Genomic DNA, 19,387 nt, shown 5'->3' with positions numbered 1-19,387 from the left:
GGACCCTTCCGCGGCGCCGGCCCCGCCCTTCGGCGGCGCGAGCCAACCGGCGCTCGGGCGGGGGCGGGCGCGCGGCTGCCCGTCAGCCAATAGAATCCAAGCGCCTCCCCCTTTCCCCCGGGGGCCGCCTCGCTTTCGCAGCGCGGCGGCCAATCGTCGGCGGGCGCGCGGGGGCGGGGCCGGCCAATGGGGGGCGTGCGGGCGGCGGCGCGGAGGCTGCTGGGAGGCGCGCGCGGAGCGGGCTGTGACGCAGCTTCCTCCCCGCGGCCCTCCCTCCTCCGGCAGGCGGCGGCGGCGCGGCGAGGCCAGGCCGGGCCCGGCCGCTCCCGGCGGTAAGCGCCGCGTCCCCCCTCGGGCCGGGGCGGCCACCGGGGGGCGGGCGGGGCCTCGGGCGGGGCCTCGGGCACGGCCGGGGCGGTGCGGGGCCGTTGGGCCGCGAGGGCCCGGGGGGGGCCCGGGGGAGGCCCGAGGGGGGCCCGAGGGGGGCCCGAGGGGGGCCTGAGGGGGGCCTGAGGGGGGCGCGGGGCTGCCGGGCTGCGGGCGGCTGTGGTTGGCTGTAATTAACGAGCGGTGGTTAATTAGCTGTGGTTAATTACGTGATGGGGGTCGGCGGTAGGATTGGGGTGAGGGTGTGGGGGGGGCGTGCGGGGCTCGCAGCGCCCGGCCCGGTCCTGCCGGGCCCGCGGGGGGTCGGGGCTGTGCGGGGCCGGGTCCTGCCGGGCTGTGCCGGGCCGGGGGGGTCGGGGCTGCGCGGGGCTGCGGCCCCCGAAGGTGGGCGGCGAGCGGAGGGCAGGCGGCAGCGGGGCGCGGGGGAGCCCCAGGCCGGGGGGGTGCATCCCGTGGTGCCTCCCTTACCCCCTGGGAAATCGCCCTTCCTCGGGGTTGTTCCGAGGCCGAGCGCCGCTGAACGCCCGGCTCCCTGCGTGTTGGCAACTCTCGGGTGCGCTGCCGTGCGTGGAGCACGCCCGTTAGGTGTTTGCTGCAGGAGCGTTGGGCTTTCGGGGAACTTAAAAGTCCTGAAAAAGGTAGCGCTAAAAGCGAGCGTGTGGTTACGCGCCGGAGTTACCCCGGCACGAGTAGGAGCGCTTTGTAAATAGGATTGGTGCCCACCGCGCCTTACGCTTCTCTGTGGGGAAACCTGCTAGGTCTGCGCTGTCCCCTCCTAGCTGATCCTGCCGAACTCCTCTGCTATGTCATAGTGGCGTTGTCAGCGACGGAATCACGGTTACCCCCGTACAGGAAGGGACTACAGATTTCTCTCGGCTGCGGTACAGCTGTTGTGATTTCATTTCAGCTCTGTTTTTTTTTGATGAAAAAGGTCTGGCATCGCGTTTGTACTTGCGGAAAAGATCGGAGTGGAGTAGCGTTACCAAACGTACCCATAAATAAATGGCAGGTGCTGTGCGGGAAGACGGGGCCTTGCCTGAAGGGCATAAAACCTTAGAGAAATGTTCAGAAACTTGAGTTAAAGTCTTGGTGCAGCCCAGTGAGCAACAAAAGGGAAGCTGAGGGAAGCTGTGTTCCTGTAGCTCTCGTACAGTGCGTTTCTATTTGGCATTGTGAGTGGAGGGGCTGGGAGGTAGGGCTTAAAAGGAAACTCCTTAGGGAAACCTTGGGGTTGTTAGAGAACCGCCTGCAGTGCAGTGAAGCCCCCACGTGTGTTTTAGAGAAGCAGTTTGATGGGGTGGGCTCCCGGGCCTGCAGGTGACTGAGCAAAAACGTGTGCGAGTTGCCTGGCGCAGACCAGATAGAGTGGAAATGTGGGAACTGCTGTTCCTGAGAGAGGTTCAGGAGGGTTTTGTTGAGAGGACAGTGATCAGGGGAGTGTAGCTTTGTTTATGTTACTTCAGGGTGTAAGACGTGCATGAAGTCTAGCTGTAGTTAAGGATGGAGGGAAGCGTGCTACTGAAATATTAGTGCTTGTGTCTCTTAGGGCTCTGACCGTTTTAAATGTAGTGTGACTGAAGTCGTGCCTTCGTGTGTCTAGGGGCTTAAGTATTCCAATTAGTTTGCTTACATCAGTAGCAAGGAAGGTGAAAAATGAGCTTTCGCGTCAAGCTTTAATTAAAAACTGAATTCTTCTTTCTAGGTTTAGATAAAGAAAACTCTGATACTTACTGAAGATGTTCAACAAATCGTTCGGAACTCCGTTTGGAGGCAGCACTGGCTTTGGGACAACTTCAACTTTTGGACAAAGTAAGTCACGTCTTAACTCGGAGTCTGGTTTTCCACTGCGAGGTGGTTTTGGCATTAAAGCAGGCTGTTTATCACCGCACCTGCCCTGTTGTTGGGGGGAATAAACAGCACATCAGTTCACAGAGTCACAGAGTTGGAGGGGTTGGAAGGGACCTCAAGAGATCATCGAGTCTAACCCCCCCAGTTCTGTTACTGGCTTTTTTTGTGTTGCTCACAAACCAAGGTATGTTGCGACCTGCTCCCGAGTGCCGTGACAAGCGGTGGAGAGCTTGCAGGGCGGCCCGGAGCTGGCTGTCTTTGCCTCGCGTCGCAGTGGCTGTCTCCAGGCTTTAGGCTGTTGCTGCTCTAGCTGTGCAAGCGTTAAGCGTGCCGCTTCACTAGCGTGCAGTCAGGCACAGGCTTCTTTTTGCAAGCGAAAAGGACGGTAACAGCGTTTACTGCACGTTCAGAATATGCGTTCTCTAAACTGTCACTGATGTTTCAGATGCTGGCTTTGGTACTACGAGTGGAGGAGCGTTTGGCACCTCAGCCTTCGGGTCGAACAACAACACTGGAGGCCTCTTCGGCAGCACGCAGACAAAGCCAGGTATTGCAGCGTTACGGCTGTAGTGCGCAGTCCTCTCCTGAAAGAAGGAAGTTATTTAAAAACAAAAGCAAAACATAGCAAGCAGTAACCCCAAGCAGTTAATGACTGCAAATGACTAATAGCTTGTTTCTGTCTTCAGGAGGGTTGTTTGGTTCGACTACGTTCAATCAGCCAGCCACCTCCTCCACAAGTACTGGCTTTGGGTTTGGGACATCAACTGGGACGTCGAACAGCCTGTTTGGCACCACCAGCACCGGTGGAGGGCTCTTCTCATCCCAAAGCAATGCCTTCGCGCAGAACAAGCCTGCTGGCTTCGGAAGTGAGTAAAGCTGCTGCGTCTCTTAAGTGCTGCTTGCTTAGTTTGATTGAAAAGTGCGGAACGTTGGGTATACGTGGGGGTCTGATCCAAGTGATAATGTGGGGTTTCAGCGTGTGTGTTTTTGTGGTTTTTTTTGTGTAGTTCCCCTTCCTTTTCTCCCAGAGGGTGTGGTTACATTACTGTGATCCACAGTAGCCAGATGTGAAACTGGTTAGCTCAAAATTCATGGCTAAAATGACAGCTACAGATTTTGTAGCCTATTTGAAATGGTAGTCAGCTGGCATTTTCCACTCTCAAATGTCCTTTGGCTCTGCTTGATCTTAGCTTTTTATTCCGCTTCTTGTAGGGCAGTTGTGGTTGATTCTGCTTCTGGCACTACAATGTTCGAAATGCCTCTCAAACTCTGCTGTAATTCCCTGAAGCAGAAACAATTTGCAGACACTTTTGAGAAGAGAAAAAGAAACTTCACTGATTCCCTTTGTGCACATCATTTTCGTAGTGGTGTTGTCAGGAAGAGGATGAAACTGGCTGCTGTGGTTATTCTAGTGTTTCCTGGGGTGATGAGCTGGGGGGTAATCTGGGTGATCTTAGTGCAGTAACAGGCTACAGGTCTCCAGTACTGCTCTAATTTTTTCTCTAGCAGTTTCTTCCATTTCCAAACTGCTTTCTAATTTGAATAGAGTATTTGACTTTCAGTTTTAAAATTAAAGTTTGTTCTTGTACTGATCTTCTCGTTTTTATTTTTACAAAGACTTTGGAACAAGTACCAGCAGTGGCGGTCTCTTTGGAACCACCAACACCACTTCCAATCCTTTTGGGAGTACATCTGGCTCTCTCTTTGGCCCAACTAGTTTCACTGCTGCTCCAACTGGCACAACCATTAAGTTCAATGTAAGTTCTGTTTTTCCTTCTTAATCCAGCCCGTTTACTATAGGAAACGTTACGTTGTGCAGTTCTTTGCGTAGAGCACTGTCTTGGCTGCTGAGCTTTCTTTTTTTAAAAAAAATCAAAAATTAGTTCATGTGCAAGTATGTGGTATTCTGAAATAGCTTGAAAATATCCCCTGTTGCAGTGGAAATAGTACGTACACTTAACTCCAAAGAGCTAGACTTTTTTTTATTCTGAATTTGCCAAGCACTGTGGAGTAATGCCCTATCTAGACTCACTAGATTTACTGCTACATGTAAGTTGAAGAGAGAAACCAGCTATTAAGTTTGAGCCTTCTCAGGAAGGCAGGAGGTGTCACAGAATTCAAGGTGATCGCTGCTAAATGTTAACAGCAATAAGGGCTAAAGCGTTCCAAATGCGGGCCAAAATAAATGTAATCCCCTTATATAAGTCTTATATAAGCGTGGCTTTGGAAATGTTAACTGAAAGTTGAAGACTGATTCCCTGTGTGTGTTTTCTGGATGAGTTCCCTTTAAGTAAGGGCAGAATAATCCATCCTGAAGGTTCTGTGGCAGTTGAAAATGAAGGGAGGCTTGGAAGAGCAGATGTCGTGGAAATGGGGTAACTGATACCTGTCGAAAGAGGCTTTCTTTTTCCAAATACCTGTTCAGTTTAGAAATGAAGAGGGATGATGCTTGTACAAACTGATTTAACGGACAGACTTTGTTCGGCCTCCCCAGTTGAAGGCAGAAATGATTTCACTGCATTGTTTTAAGGGTAATGGGGTAAATTCCACTATTGATTGCCACCGAACATGCGTCACCGCTGGGTGAGGCCCCAGCTGTAAGATAATGCTGATGTACTGCTTCGGTTCCCCTACTAAGTGTAGTTTTTTACAGCGTCTGCCCAGAAACTAGTGGTATCAGTGACAAGCTACCTGGATGTGGTATATCTCTGGATATGGATATATTTTTGATATCTTAACCTCCTCTCTTGCAGCCACCAACAGGTACAGATACTATGGTAAAATCTGGAGTTAGCACTAACATTAATACCAAACACCAGTGCATTACTGCTATGAAGGAGTATGAAAGCAAATCTCTTGAGGTCAGTCAATAATATTCAAATGTGTTTATTTTGTCTGTTATTTAATATTGTTTCTAGCAGAGTTTTTTTTGACTATAGTAAGTATTGTGCATGCTCATTAATGAGTACAGCTTTCAATTTGTGTCCCTCACAAAAGAGAGGCATCATCAAGTAAAACACATCATGTTAGTTGGTATTAAATGCTTAAAATTACAGCTTTTGAAGAGCTGAAATTCCATCTTGCCATGTACCAGGAGGGCAAGAGGTCCTGCTGGGAGCAATCCTATGCTGATGAAATGGCAGAATCCCAGACAAAACTCCGTTGTTTGTTATAAACTAACATTCCCAAGGATTTAACCACGAAGCTTCTCTGTTCAAGTTGCCTTACTTAATGCTTCAAAACAGGTCTAATCAAAAGATCTGTAAAAGCCCATAAAAATAAAATTGAAGCCCAAATGTGAACTGCGGTGATAAGTTCAGGTCCTGATTATGCTGCCCTTATTTCTAAAAATGTAGAGGTGTTACCAGCTTTTTGTGACACGTTCATCCTGAAAGCTGTGTAAACATGGTAACAACACTCATCTTATTCTGTGTAAAAAGAACTGGATTTTCCTTTACTAGGAGCTCCGTTTAGAAGACTACCAGGCAAACAGGAAAGGCCCCTCAAACCCTGTAGGAGCAGGAGCAACTGCAGGATTGTTTGGGTCTTCTACGGCTACGTCAAGTACAGCTACAGGACTCTTTGGCTCTTCTACTACTAATACAGGCTTTTCATACGGACAGAATAAAACTGCTTTTGGAACTAGTAAGTACTGCCTAATCTCTGTCTTTACTGTGACTGAATATGCAAACGTTTTGTTAAGCTGCATAAAATTCGCCCACGAAAAAAGGTGAGGAAGCACTGGAGTGAGCTCAGAATTTGACTAGTTGCATTATCAACGTTCGATAATCAGGTTCTTTTCCATAGAAATATCTACGGATTTGCTCTTCAGGGTGTGTATGCTTTGTCTGCATCCCCAGAGTTCTGCCGGTAAACAGTTTGAGCATCTGTCTTTACAAGAACGTCAGCTAGCTCACGTGGAAGAGTAAAACAATTTGAAGTAGAACCACCAGGGTGGTGTTTCTGTGCACCGGGGTGTTAGCATCAGGTGGTTAAAGGTGAAGTCAAGATTCTACTTCTGCTAATGAGCAGACACATTCCTTTGAAATTGACCTGTTAATGTATTAGCCTGATTAGACTTTGCCTGGGTCTCTTCTCCACAGTACCTCAGGGTTAGGGTCTAGACACGTTTGTTGTGCCACCCTGGTTTCACGCTGTTTTTACTATTCTTGGATGGAAAATAAAAGCCAGGTGTTGCATATCTGGCAGTTGCAGGTCAGTTGGACTAATCAGCTGGTGAACCTTTTTGAACTTAATGTAAAGCAAATGCTGCCGAAAAGCTTGAATGCAAATTCTATTATGTGAACTAATTAGCTTCTAGCCGTAAACTTAAATGTAAGTAGATATTTGCATTTGTGGAATTAAAATGCAAACAGAAGGCCAAAATCCTACAGCTGATAGAAACAGAAGCAATTCTATCTGCTGCTTTCTGAGGTTAGAACTTTGTCTGTCCTTTAGGCTTGCTTGATGCCCTTCAGGGCTGAGCTAAGCTGCTGTCCTTGAGCAGGTCCCACATACAGGAGGCCGTACTAAAATACCCAGACTGCCCAACGTAGCAATCTTGCTGGACTTCATGTATTTCTCGTGCAGTCAGCTCTGAAGAAAGTTCTGCAGAGATAGCAATGACAGTTGTGGGCGAAGGAACAAAAGCTTTTGTCTGTGTGTATGCTGTGTTTACCACATCACATGTGAACAGGCTTTTTTTTTCTGTCGGGGCGAAAAAAAGGGAGAGCGTTTGAGGTTCAGGTGGAAGCTTCTGTAGTAAAAGTTGTGTGGGTTATAGAACAGTTTTGGTAAAGCAGGGGACTCTGTCTACCTCCTGCCCAGTCAGCTCTTTTCAGGTGCAAATGGTACAGTTTTCCTTTTAGAATGGATGACGAGCTGACCATATCAAAAATGGCATATTTTTGGTCAGATCTACCTGTCAGGTTAAGTTTTCTGGTAATCGTTGAGTGGTACACGTGCACTGACTTCAGGACAAGGAGAACCTGATGAAATACCTGATACAAACTATTTCCATCTGAATGCAGATGCTGTGCTGTATTGACACTCTGTTTTGCTGTTCCGTTGAGTTGAGGCATTTCTTTTTCTTGCTTGAATGCACTGAGCATGGGTTTGGATAAATTGAGTGGTTTTTTTTAAACCAATTCGTTTGGTTTAACAAAGCCAACAAATCTGTGATTTGTTTGTGTTGTAGGTACGACTGGCTTTGGAACAGGAACGACAGGGGGTCTTTTTGGTCAGCAACCTCAAACTACAAGCCTGTTTAACAAACCTTTTGGTCAAGCCACAACAACGCAGAACACCGGCTTTTCCTTTGGGAATACCAACACGCTAGGGCAGCCAAACACAAACACAATGGTAAGCTAAACTGTTTGAAACCATAAAGCTTTAAATTGTGGTATATCTCCTCCAGCTAGACAGAGGAGACAGTTATGTAGTTCTTTGGATCTTCTTCAAATTGTAATACAGCTTCGTTAAAAGTAAGATGCAAAGCTCTGAACGCTGCTGTCTGATCTAGGAACTTCTTGCCAATTAAAATAAGTGGGCAGCAGCATAGCTTTTAACAAGTAACATTTCCCATTCTCTTTAAAGAATCCACTCTCTCACCAACTCAAGTATTTCCAGTCGTGTTCACACGGATAACAAATAATAATGAATGGAATTATATAAATAAATTCCCACTGAATGTTAGTAACGATTCTGTACTTTCTGGTGACCAAAGAGGCGCATTTTTGGGCTCTTATGGTAGAAAGGTGCTACATAGCTGTAACTTGTTGCATTGTACATCTGGAGCCAAAACCTCTTGCTGTATTCTTTCTGCATATGTTGTAACTTCTCCCAGAAAACCTGATGGAATGGTTATTTCCCATCTCTGTCATTCAAAGTGGGGAGGAGATTCCAATATCCTTTTAAGCTGGGAACATGTAACTAATTTCCTGGAGAATGAATAAAACTTCTGAAATGTTTTCCAGCTGTCTTTTTCCCCTATCAAAAGGTGAAATATTGTAGTATCACTTTATTAACTGACTTCTTATATTTGTTCTGCCATTATAAGCGCACTGAAGCATTATCTTAACACAATTTAACATAATTCTTCTCTGTAGGGTCTCTTCGGGGCAACCCAGCCCTCGCAGCCTGGAGGCCTCTTTGGAACAGCTGCCAATACAAATGCTGGTACTGGATTTGGAACGGGAACTAGTCTTTTTGGACAAACTAACACAGGATTTGGTGTTGGCGGTTCGGTATGTCCATGCCCTAAAAATAAAAAAATTTTTTTTTAAATGGCTTCTCGAGTCCTGTTACTGGGTGTTGACCTCACTCAAAGTAGTGTTGTCTAAGCTAAGGCACTGAAGATGCAGAAATAGTGTGGATCTTGTACAGTACAACATGTACAAACATGTATGATAGAACTAGCCATCTCTGATGATGAGAGACTGAACACTGCCTGTGTATACTGCCTGTGTATGCCCTTTGATACAGAATCACAGAGTTCTGTGATATCAATCACAGATTGATATCACAATATCAAATCACAGAATTCTGTGACTCTGTATCGCTGGGGTGCCTCAGAGTGGCGTTAAAAATACAAGCGTTTAACTTTAGATGTTGACTTAAAATGAACTCGATTCTAGAAATTCAGTTATTTGGCTTTAAATCTACGCTCTATGGAGGTGGGTAAAAGAATGAAAAGTTATTTCCAGAAGGTGCTGTATGCTAGTGCACGTGGCTTGCAACTAACGCCGCTGTTGGGAGTCTGGGTCGTGTGGTCAAAGTTATGCTTGGCTTTAATTCTGCTTTGTTGCCTGAAGTGAAGCTAATACAACTTCTTTTAATTTCAGTCTGTCAGGTTTCCAAATTGCCATTTTCTTCCTTTTCAGACCCTGTTTGGTAGCAAGCCTGCTGGATTTGGAACCACCACGACCAGTGCTCCCTCGTTTGGCACAACCACTGGCGGCGGGCTCTTTGGTAACAAACCAACCCTGACTTTAGGAACCAATACAAACACTTCCAATTTTGGTACATATAAAAAAAAGTGGGATTCAGTCACTTAAAAATATACTGCATATACCACATACCTGGCTGCTGAATATCGCATACTAAATGATTATGAATTTAGAATTCTCAGGTAAGCTGTGCTTCTGATGAATTTTGCTGCAGAGGAACATCTTGGATGGTGTTTTGTACCTTTCTTCTTGGTGGTATTCCCTGACTTATAAGGCAGATAGTTGAGTGAAAGTGCCACTATTTCATTTAGTGCTTAAGACGACGTAACCTGTAACTTAAAACTTTTAAAATCAAAGCACTCACACAGCGTAGTGTATTAATAGCCTCTTGAACCTCTGTGGTTGCAAAGGAGTGCTGAAGGAAAATAAGGTGAAAATAGCGATATCTATAGTTTGATGGCAGATACAACGAAATACACTGGAGCGAGGATAAAATGAAACAGTTTTGGTTTCAGTTTTAGCTGGTTTTGATTCTTCACATTGAAAAACAAAGTCCCAAGAACTGGGTCTTGCGTTAATGTTGGCCTCTGACACCGTTAAATATTTGGTGTTGAATGAGTGGGTGATCAAGTAGGGAAATGTATAGTGATAGTTCAAGTAAATGATAGTCTTCCTTCATTGGATTTCTCTTAATCTCTTTTTTTCCTGAAGCTGAGAGCAACAAAACTGTACTCATAAAACTAAGCAGGAATGGTTTTAGGATGTTCAAAATCCTGATGTGCCTCCTTTTTTTTTTAATCTGGAAAAAAAAAAAGTAAAACATGCTTACTCTGCCATGCCGGCCTTCCAGAAAGCGGGAAGAAATTGTCAAGCTCTTAGACTGACAGGGCAGCGCTTTAGTGGGCATAGTTGATTGTGGTAATCAAGCTTAGGTAAATTATCATCACGTTTTTTGTGGAAGTTGCTTCCAAGTTTCTTGTTCTGCTGCTCTCTAAGAACTAGATAGCCACGTTAGTTAGCACATTGACACTGTTTATTAGTCCCTGTTTAGCGAATGATATTGATTCTAGTGTTTGTTTTAGTTTCCCTGCATTAGTACAGTTTATAGGAAGAGTGGAGTTTGGTTCTAGGGTGTTTCAGATTTTGGTTCGTGACTGTAGTTTTCTAGTTTAATTCTGTCTTTACACTAACCAACGCTTTATGGTTTCACAATCTTCAATTTAAAAATTATCCTGTCTAATGGATGCTAGATTTGGATTACAGTTAGAGATGTCTTCAAGTTGTTCACTCTTACAAACCTGAGTTGTTGCTTGCTTTGTCAGTAAGAATCAGAAGTGTGTGTGTGTGGTATAAACAGTATAAAAAGGGGGTTGTTCTTCCAGGCAGTTGAAGAAACTTCATATTACATTCTGTTGCCTGATACAGCATCGTAATGTCCTGTCTGGCTTTATAGAATTTTTAAATCTGTAACAAACTTAATAGCCTAAGAAAGCAAGTTGGTAAATTCCTATAGCGATGTTTTCAGTCCTATGTTCGTAACTTAAATATTTTGTTTACCACTTAAGTCGCTTCTTGCTGCATGTTTAACATGCATGGCTGGAAATGGTGCGTGAATTTTGACCTTAACTATGGTAGGGCTGTCTTTGAGCCGGTGATGCTTATTTATTTAAATATGTTTTTAATTTCATAGCTTTAGATTAATGAGTTACTGTTTCTGTCCTTGAAGGTTTTGGTGCCAACACCGCTGGAAATAGTTTATTTGGAAATAAGCCTGCAACTGGGACTCTGGGAACTGGAATTGGGACAGGGTTTGGAACAGGTAAACAGTTTATCAGCTTAAGCATAGTCCTCAAACTTTGATGATAAAACACCATGTGTATTACGTGCTAACCCTAACGTAGTATTGGCCCTAGATGCTTTACCTTGAAGTCATGAATCTCTGTCTCAAATCAGAACAAAGCAGAGCAGGATAACGCTGTACTCAGTAACCTTTTAGAGATTACAAGCAGCATTGCTTATGGTGGTGGCCAGTGGCTCAGAAAACTGGTGGCACCCTCTGAAGTCTCTGGTGGTCCGACCACATGAGTCTTGAGTTGACATGAGCATGTCAAATCTTTCTTGCAATTTAACAAATAATTGATTCTTTGTGGGATAAATTGGCTTCTAAATTTGTCACGGTGTTATAGTGAATAACGTTCCTCTTCTGCCATAGCTCTTGGGGCAGGACAGACTTCTTTATTTGGAAATACCCAGCCTAAACTTGGTGGAACACTGGGAACAGGAGCATTTGGAGCACCGGGATTCAATACATCAACTGCTACTCTGGGCTTCGGAGCCCCTCAGCCTGCCGTAGGTAAGTGTGCATTAACCCAAGTTTAGGTGCTGCTTCCTCCCTTCTTTCAAACATTCCTAAATATAGAGATACATCCCCCTGAAATGGTATGGAGAGAAAAAGAATGTTTGAGCAGCTATTTGGGGCCACTTCTGTTCTCAATAGACCATGACATTTTTTTCCTGGTAATTGTTTGTGTTTGTATATATATATACAAAAAAAAATAGAAGCAATTCAAAGTTACTTAACATTATTAATAGTTGCAGCTATTTTAAAGCTTTCTCTTCAGTATTACTAAGATGTTTCTCATCAATCAATTTTGGGGCAGCAACAGTAGGTGCTTTTTACAATGTAATAAAGGGTGGGGGGGAAATGTAGCATCAGCTTCTTCAGTGATCCTAGCTAGGAGAGCTAGAGAGACTAAACAAGTAAGTATGGTGTACCATCGGTCAAATGACTGCTCTTTATATTCAGTCACTTCCCTGTCATTCTGTAAATTAGAACTGCACCGCTTCCAGCGGTCTTCATCTTGTTTGGCAGACCTGAGCGCTTCGTATGAACAGCATACGTAACTGATGCTCCAGCCCCGCTGAGGTGGCAATTTTGGGAAGATGTTTTTAAACTGGGTGGTGTGGAGGGAGGGGGTGGTACACAGCACCATGTGGGAAAGCTGGTTAATGTTTAAGGACTCCTGTAAGCCCAGGAGTGGTCCATCCTAACGAGCAGGAAAACGGGCAAAATGCTGGGAGGCCCGCACAGGTGAACGAGGAGCGTGTGGAAGGTGGAAGCGAGGGCAGGTGACCTGCAGGGAATACAGAGACACTGAGTATCCGGGGATGAAGTTAGGAAAGTTAAAGCTATACAGAACTTGACCAGTGATGTCAAAGGCTACAAGGAGGGCTTCTGTACGTGTGTGGGTGGCAAAAGGAAGGCTGGGTAAAATGTGGGCCTGTTGCTGGATGAGATAGGGACCTGGTGACACAAGACAAGAGGCTCGGGTCCTGAGCGCCTTTTTTGCCGCAGTTTTTACCAGTGAGGCCAGTTCTCAGAAACCAGGGTGACAGGGTGGAGGCAGGTAGATGTAGCCTTGGTGGAAGAGGATTAGGTGAGGGAATACTTGAGCAAACCTGGCATATATAAGCCCGTGGGCCTGGAGGGAATGTGTGCAGAAGTGCTGGGGGAGCTGGCAAATGTCATTGCAGGGCCACTCTCAAATGTTGAGTAATTATGAAAAATGGTAAAGTGTGGAGTGGAGGGGAAAAAAAAAAAGGTGAGGACTGGCAGAAAGAAAATATCAGTCTTGCCATCAGGAAGGGCAGGAAGGAATACCCAGGGAACGACAGACCCGTCAGCCTCAGGTCTGTCCCTGGGATCATGGTGGAGCAGCTAATCCTGGAAACCATTTACAGGCACGTGAGCAACAAGAAAGTCATCAGGAGTAGTCTGTATGGATTCCCCAAGGGGAAATCAGGTTGGACCAACCTTATAAGCTTCCGTAATGAAATGACTGGTCTGGTAGACAAAGGGAGAGCAGTGGATGTTCCGAGTAGGCTATCCTGTACAGTCGGCAGGATAAGAGAGGGGCTGGGGCTCCTCCGCAGGGTCTCCGGCAGCCGCCGGGACGTGGGGCTGGGCGAGTGGCTTCACGGGGCCCTGCTGGGGTAGGGGGTGAGCAGCGGCACCCAGGGGTGCCCCCAGCCTCAGCCATGTTGGGCTGCTGTGAACACCTGTTAAAGTTACTTGGCGTACTACTTGTAACAGGAAAGATTTGACCGAGGAGGGAGCTCAGGAGAAAATACCTGCTCAATATAGCAGGTGTATTGCCTAGCTCAATATTGCAGTCAGGTTTTATGTACTTGTCTTGCTTCCATTGTATTTCTGTATTTTCTAAGCTTGAGCCTTCATTGATGTACGTCAGCAGGTGGTCCGAGTATTCACTTCTGTAGGTATTGCCTTCAGTGGCACAGCTTAGGGAAAGGTCTCACAGGTTAATGTTTGCTCAGTTCATACAGCTTTCAGTCTGGTAAGAACCAGTTGTCTCACACTCTCCTCTTGAGCTCCTCGCAGACTTTGTCTGACAGTAAGGTGTTGTTTCCGAGAGTGGTTTTGGTCATCTCTGGGAATGCATGGTTTCAGTCTGTTTTTTTAGAATTAAAATTAGGGTGCTTTATGTTGCTTAAATGTTTCATGGTGTGAACACTTTTTAGTTCCTATTAAAATTCTACAAGTAGATGTCAGGAAATGGACAAGTTTCAGAGGCCGTTTTTTGCAGAGAGCTGTAAGTTAGATCACTGCAGCAGCTTTGACTTACTAATGCTTCAGAAATCAGATGTATTAATTAAAGGTTTTGGCAGGCCAGGCTCATTCTGCTGTTGGGTAACTCCATGCCCTCAGCTTTTCACAGATAAAAACTTAGTGAACGGGGTTCCAAACACTAATGAGGGAACAGGATGTGACTTCTTCCTTCAGAGTTCTGTAGAAGTGGGGACTGAAGAGCAGGGGAAAAAGAAAGCTGAAGTTAATACAGAAATCTGAACTCCTATGAGGAGAGCCTCTGGGGGTTGTCTTTTCTGTCTGCCTTGGTTCTATTGATAAATCTGTTGCGTGCTAAAAACAGACGTTCTTTTTATAGCGCTGACAGACCCTAATGCATCAGCTGCCCAGCAGGCGGTCCTTCAGCAGCATCTCAATAGCTTGACTTACTCACCCTTCGGAGATTCCCCGCTATTCAGAAACCCCATGTCAGATCCAAAGAAGAAAGAAGAGGTGAGTGTATTAAACTAATTTTCTGGGAAACGTTTGAAATGACTTCATATATTGTGCTCTCTGTTATGTCTTTGCTTAAGATGAACAGTGAGTAATGTAGTGACCTACCATCCCTGTACTCTGTGGTGCCAGGCTTTTTTTTGTTTTGTTTTTTAATGCTATCCAGGACAAGCTTATGCTGGTGCTTTATTTACTGCTTCTGGTACATCAGAGCCTTGACTTGGGAGTTTGTTATGCTCACTGCTACTAGTTGAGAATAAAGACGGGTAGCTGTCTATGCTTGGAATATTTTTAGTACTTAGCTTGAGCATGGCTTATGACAGTCTTGAGCTGTTGGTTTGTTTTAAAAACCAACAAAGCACACTTCTCAGACTCAAGTGTTAAGGGATGTTATAAATGGCCGCTGCCCTGACAAGTTCCAGAAGCTGGGGATTCCTCCAGCCCAGCTCCGGAGCCCAGCACAGTGCTCCCCTGGACCCAGGGGGCTCCTTCCCAGGCTGGTGGATGTGGCTGCTGCTTTCCGTTTGCAGGCCTGGCCATTTGGGAAGCCGGGTTCGTATCCCAGACATGCGCGTGTCCGTGTGCGCGTACACACGGTACGCTGAGGCAGCTGGCACAGCCACGGGCCGGGCACTGCCTTCAGCACCCACATGTAACGCTGCGAGGACTCGCATAAAATGTGAGCGTAGACAGCCAAGGCGCTTCCTCCTTTGGTGATGAGGGCTGAAGGTCTGCAGCGGAAGTGCCCGGGCTCACAGTGATTCGCCTGTACGCTCGGGGATCCCCCGAGCATGCGTTGCCCCTCTGTCTGCCCAGTCCCCCTGCCCAAGCCCTGAGCCCTCCCACCTGCTCTGCAGCTCTCCTACCTGCTGCCTAGTCCAGCTTGCTGCAAAGAGGTGCAGGCACGCGCTCACTTCACACGCACCCTGTGCTCGTGGTTTCCTCAGTATCAGCACCGCTCCCCTGCCTGTCTGATATCCTTGCCAGGACAACTGCAGTTGCTGGCCCCAAATTCCCTCATGCCTGTCTCCAGTTGTGTTTTCACACACAGGTTAGGGTGAGATAACACAAAGATGGTTAAGAAAGGTTTTAATAAGAAGATGGGGGAGAGAGCTGTGATCAGGCGTGGGGCTTAAGTCAGAAGTGTACTGACTGGTTTACACACAACCAGCCTGTTTTATACTCGTTCTCTCTGTCCCCCTCCGTTGCACCTCCCCCATTCCCTTCCTCTAAGCATTCCTGAAGTTTTAGGTGGTTCCCCAGACCTCCTGGAATATCCCAAATCCTCCTGTTCTTCCTGTTTTTCCGCCCTAACTCGTGAAGTCCAGGTTGGCCCTCTCTGAAAGCTGTGCTTGTGGCTTGTTGGTGGCCCATCAATGCGTGACTGGGGAGTTTTGGTCTTCAACATTGTTTGCACTACCTGTCATCAGCCAGCTTTTGTGTCTGTCCTGGTTTATTGGTTCCCCATTTACTTATTATGCTCTTTGCTTTTATAAGTCCTTGGCTAGCTAACCTTAGGGTACGCGGTATGGAAACTGTGATGCTACTTCCTTGTGTTTCAGAGGCTGAAACCGACAAACCCAGCAGCTCAGAAGGCCTTAACGACACCCACCCACTACAAATTGACTCCGCGTCCAGCGACCAGAGTGCGACCAAAAGCTTTGCAGTCAGCTGGCTCTGCTAAATCCCAGCTCTTCGATGGTCTCGATGATGATGAGCCATCCCTATCCAATGGCGCATTCATGCCCAAGTGAGCGTTTATTTTGTGTATGTTAGAGGGAGCAAGCGGTACAAGAATAACTGTAGTATCACTCCAGTTCTTCTGATCAGGTTAAGTCCTTTGTAGTGTTGTAAATCCCATCACTTGTGGCCTGGCTCAAATACGAGTAGCAATAACAGAACTTGTGTATAATTTGGAGAGAAATATTTTCTGTGGAGGAGATGACAATCATCAGCTTAAACTGCTAGCTGCAAATAAGCTGTAAAATGTGGTGATGAGTGGAATGAAGAGTCTATGAAATCAGAAGTTGTTATAACAAAAGTTAGTATAGCGTGCAGCTTCCTGCATCTGAAATAGAAGAGTCGTTAGTCTTGTTAATGCCACCAGTCTGAAGGAGGGTTTATGATGATTTCACAGCCTAATGCTGGTTCTCTTTCAGATTCATAGCTGTTTCTGTGAGAAGTGAATAGCAGTGCTGTGGATCTATTGTCATGAAGCTTTTGGTTTCGGTCTTTAAGAATACCAGCGGCAATCAAATTGAAAAGGGCTTTAGAAAGCTTTTGTTTTTACTTAAAACAAACAAATACTTCAGAGAAAGATGAATCAGTCACTGAAAGTCCCTCTAAACACACACTTTAAAAATAACATTTTGTAATCTTTATGAGCTTAGTTTCTCTTTAATTTAGCCTGAAACATCTGCTCACTTTCCAGGGAGAGAGCAGAGTATGAAATTCTCAGTGTTTTACTGAAAAACACCAAATGAACAAAAAAATCAGGACAAAACAGATGCTTAAACTCTTCTTGCAGGTGTAATTGGTGTTGGTCTTCAGTGACTTCTCACGCTGCAGGCAGTGAGTCCTAGCATGGCCATTGATTTGCTCCTAAAGTGTCCCTGTGCTAAAGCCTGCACCTGTGGGACAGACATTCTGTGCAGGGTTATGTGCTTCTGGTGGAAAGGCACCATTTTGTAAAAACGGATAACGCTGTGGTTTACTGAACTTGGGTTTTGAAGCTTTCAATGACTTGTGTTTTTTTATAGTTATTCACAAACCAAAGCCTTGAATGAAATTCAAAAAAAAAAAAAAAAAAAAAAAACGAACCAAACAAAAAAAGCTTAGTAAGTCAGCTACTGCATTGCTCTTACAGAAGGCTTTGTGTATAAAAAGTGTGGAAGCAGGTCTTACACAACTGGCTTCTGGTCCCTGGAACACTCAAATGAAGCATGAAGTATATATTTATGCAGTGGATATATCCTAATTTCCCTTTGGTTTTTTTTTGTCCTTTCTTAGGAAGAGCATCAAAAAGTTGGTTTTGAAGAATCTCAACAACAGCAGTCTGTTCTCACCTGTCAATCGTGAAAATGAAGACCTGGCTTCTCCGTCAGAATATCCAGAGAATGGAGACCGGTATGTTGATGGGCGATGCAGGTGTTTCTGCTCGCAAGAAATGCAAACTTGTTATGCCTGTCTCTAAATTATTGTTAATAATGTAGGTAGTTATTTTGAGGGATGCCATCTTAGCTGTTCACTGGAAGTCAGTTGACGTACTGTGAGATTCGTTTATTCTTAACCTAGCCATCTGTTCTTCCTGTATAGTCACGTGCCACTTCATTCCCACTTCATTCCACCCAAACTCAGGAGTTCAAAGAGGGATGACTTTTCTGGATATGGTTCTCCTCATTCCCTGTAGGGAGAGACTAGGCCACTTGAGTGCTAAACCTGACCCTGAAGTGAGAGAAACCTTTTCTTTTGTTTAGTCCTCCTCAGTAAGGTGGAATTCCAAGGAAACTTCGCTAATCTGAATGTATCATATTACTAAGATTGTTTTTGCGTATTAAATTTGTCCCCCTCTGTTCTGGCGCCCCCAGCACAAGAAGGATGTGGGGCTGTTAGAGTGGGACCAGAGGAGGCCATGAAGGTGAGAGGGCTGGAGCACCTCTCCTATGGAGAAAGGCTGAGAGAGCTGGGGCTGTTCAGCCTGGAGAAGAAAAGGCTCAGGGGAGACCTCCTGGCAGCCTTTCAGTACTTAAAGGGGGCTTATAAAAAAAGATGGGAAGTGACTTTTTACTTAGGCAGATAATGATAGGACAAGGGGGAATGGCTTTAAACTAAAAAAAAGGGCAGATTTAGATGAGAGGTTGGGAGGAAATTCTTCACTCAGAGGGTGGTGAGGCCCTGGCACAGGCTGCCCAGAGAAGCTGTGGATGCCCCATCCCTGGAGGTGTTCAAGGTCGGGCTGGATGAGGCCCTGGGCAACCTGATCTGGTGGGTGGTGTCCCTGCCTATGGCAGGGGGTTGGAACTGGATGATCTTGAAGACCCCTTCTAACCTGAGTTGTTGAAAAATAAAAATGAGGAAAACTCTAGGCTGTCCTGCCCCAGTCAGTACACTGACTTCCTCAAAGTCTCTGGGCATGTTTCAGATGAACTCCCTTTTTTATCAGAGACTGGAAAGATTCCTGACCAGCTCAACACTTTGAATTCATTGAAAGCTACTAGAAAAGCTACTAGAAGTAAAAACTGATTACAGGAGTGGGGAAACTTGCTTGTATAACCACCTCAGTCCTAAAAAGTATTAAATGCTTTACTCAATCTGCTGTTTCTGCCGTTCATCGGGTGGTAGTGTTTGCTTTTTGTATGAAAAGACACGAGAATTTTAGTGCTGAGCTTGTTAAAGCTAAACAATGCGATTTGTTTTTCATTTCTTTAGGTTCTTTTTGTCAGTACCTTCTGATGAAAACCACAGACAAGATGGTGAGCGAGAGGAAGAGGAGGATCACCATGAAGTGACCAGGTTTTACACTAACCCCATTGCCAAGCCCATCCCCCAGACTCCCGAGAACACCGTGCACAAACACCAGAACAACGTGGACGATACCATTGTGGCTCTGAACATGCGGGCGGCCTTGCGAAATGGTCTGGAAGGCAGCAGTGAAGATGCCTCATTTCATGACGATTCCCTTCAAGATGAACGTGAAGAGGAGACTGAAACCATGCATCATGTGCATCCTGCAGGTTAGATTGTGGGTGGCCAGCAGCAATTCCTTTATAGACAGACAGTTCCTGACAGCACTTCATGCATGCTTGTTTAAAGTTCTCTTCTGCTGTTCCAGATCCTCAGCTTTTTGTTTCTGTCCCTCCTGCTTTCTTCCAGATACAAATCATGTGTTTCGTTGTCTTATCTAATGCTGAATCTTTTTCTGCTGAGTCACTAAGCAGTTAAATTTCATTGCCCGATTTTATGTTAGACTGATGTAGTTTGATTCCATGAAAGGGAGGAAGAGGACCCAATCTGTAGTTGTTCTACATAGCAGACAGAGCTGACTACAGTTCAGGCAAAAGATCTTGGTTATAAATCCATTTAAATGCTTAGTAAATACCAGCGTGCA

At 45.7% G+C, this 19,387-nt stretch overlaps 1 protein-coding gene across 3 annotated transcripts in view; it reads left to right on the top strand.

Moving 5' to 3' along the window:
* The first annotated feature begins 175 nt into the window (after positions 1–175).
* NUP98 (nucleoporin 98 and 96 precursor) overlaps positions 176–19,387 on the top strand; it is a 37,656-nt gene continuing 18,444 nt past the window's right edge. The window contains exons 1-16 of one of the 3 annotated variants that reach the window (XM_080562410.1): positions 176–332; positions 2,090–2,196; positions 2,681–2,782; positions 2,922–3,101; positions 3,853–3,992; positions 4,989–5,096; positions 5,697–5,880; positions 7,433–7,596; positions 8,343–8,480; positions 9,117–9,204; positions 10,909–11,001; positions 11,395–11,535; positions 14,147–14,280; positions 15,843–16,030; positions 17,290–17,406; positions 18,709–19,013. In XM_080562410.1, coding sequence (XP_080418536.1) covers positions 2,124–2,196; positions 2,681–2,782; positions 2,922–3,101; positions 3,853–3,992; positions 4,989–5,096; positions 5,697–5,880; positions 7,433–7,596; positions 8,343–8,480; positions 9,117–9,204; positions 10,909–11,001; positions 11,395–11,535; positions 14,147–14,280; positions 15,843–16,030; positions 17,290–17,406; positions 18,709–19,013 — 2,155 coding nt within the window. In that variant the 5' untranslated portion in view covers positions 176–332; positions 2,090–2,123. Of the gene's footprint in view, positions 333–1,249; positions 1,269–2,089; positions 2,197–2,680; positions 2,783–2,921; positions 3,102–3,852; positions 3,993–4,988; positions 5,097–5,696; positions 5,881–7,432; positions 7,597–8,342; positions 8,481–9,116; positions 9,256–10,908; positions 11,002–11,394; positions 11,536–14,146; positions 14,281–15,842; positions 16,031–17,289; positions 17,407–18,708; positions 19,014–19,387 lie in introns of those variants that run through there. The other 2 variants (XM_080562408.1, XM_080562409.1) reach the window with 2 other exon arrangements.

The sequence above is a fragment of the Anser brachyrhynchus genome (genome assembly GCF_964034855.1).
Source record: "Anser brachyrhynchus genome assembly, chromosome: 1".
Taxonomy (NCBI): domain Eukaryota; kingdom Metazoa; phylum Chordata; class Aves; order Anseriformes; family Anatidae; genus Anser; species Anser brachyrhynchus.
The sequence above is the reverse complement of the archived record's forward strand: the minus strand, read 5'-3'. Positions and strand labels throughout refer to the sequence as shown.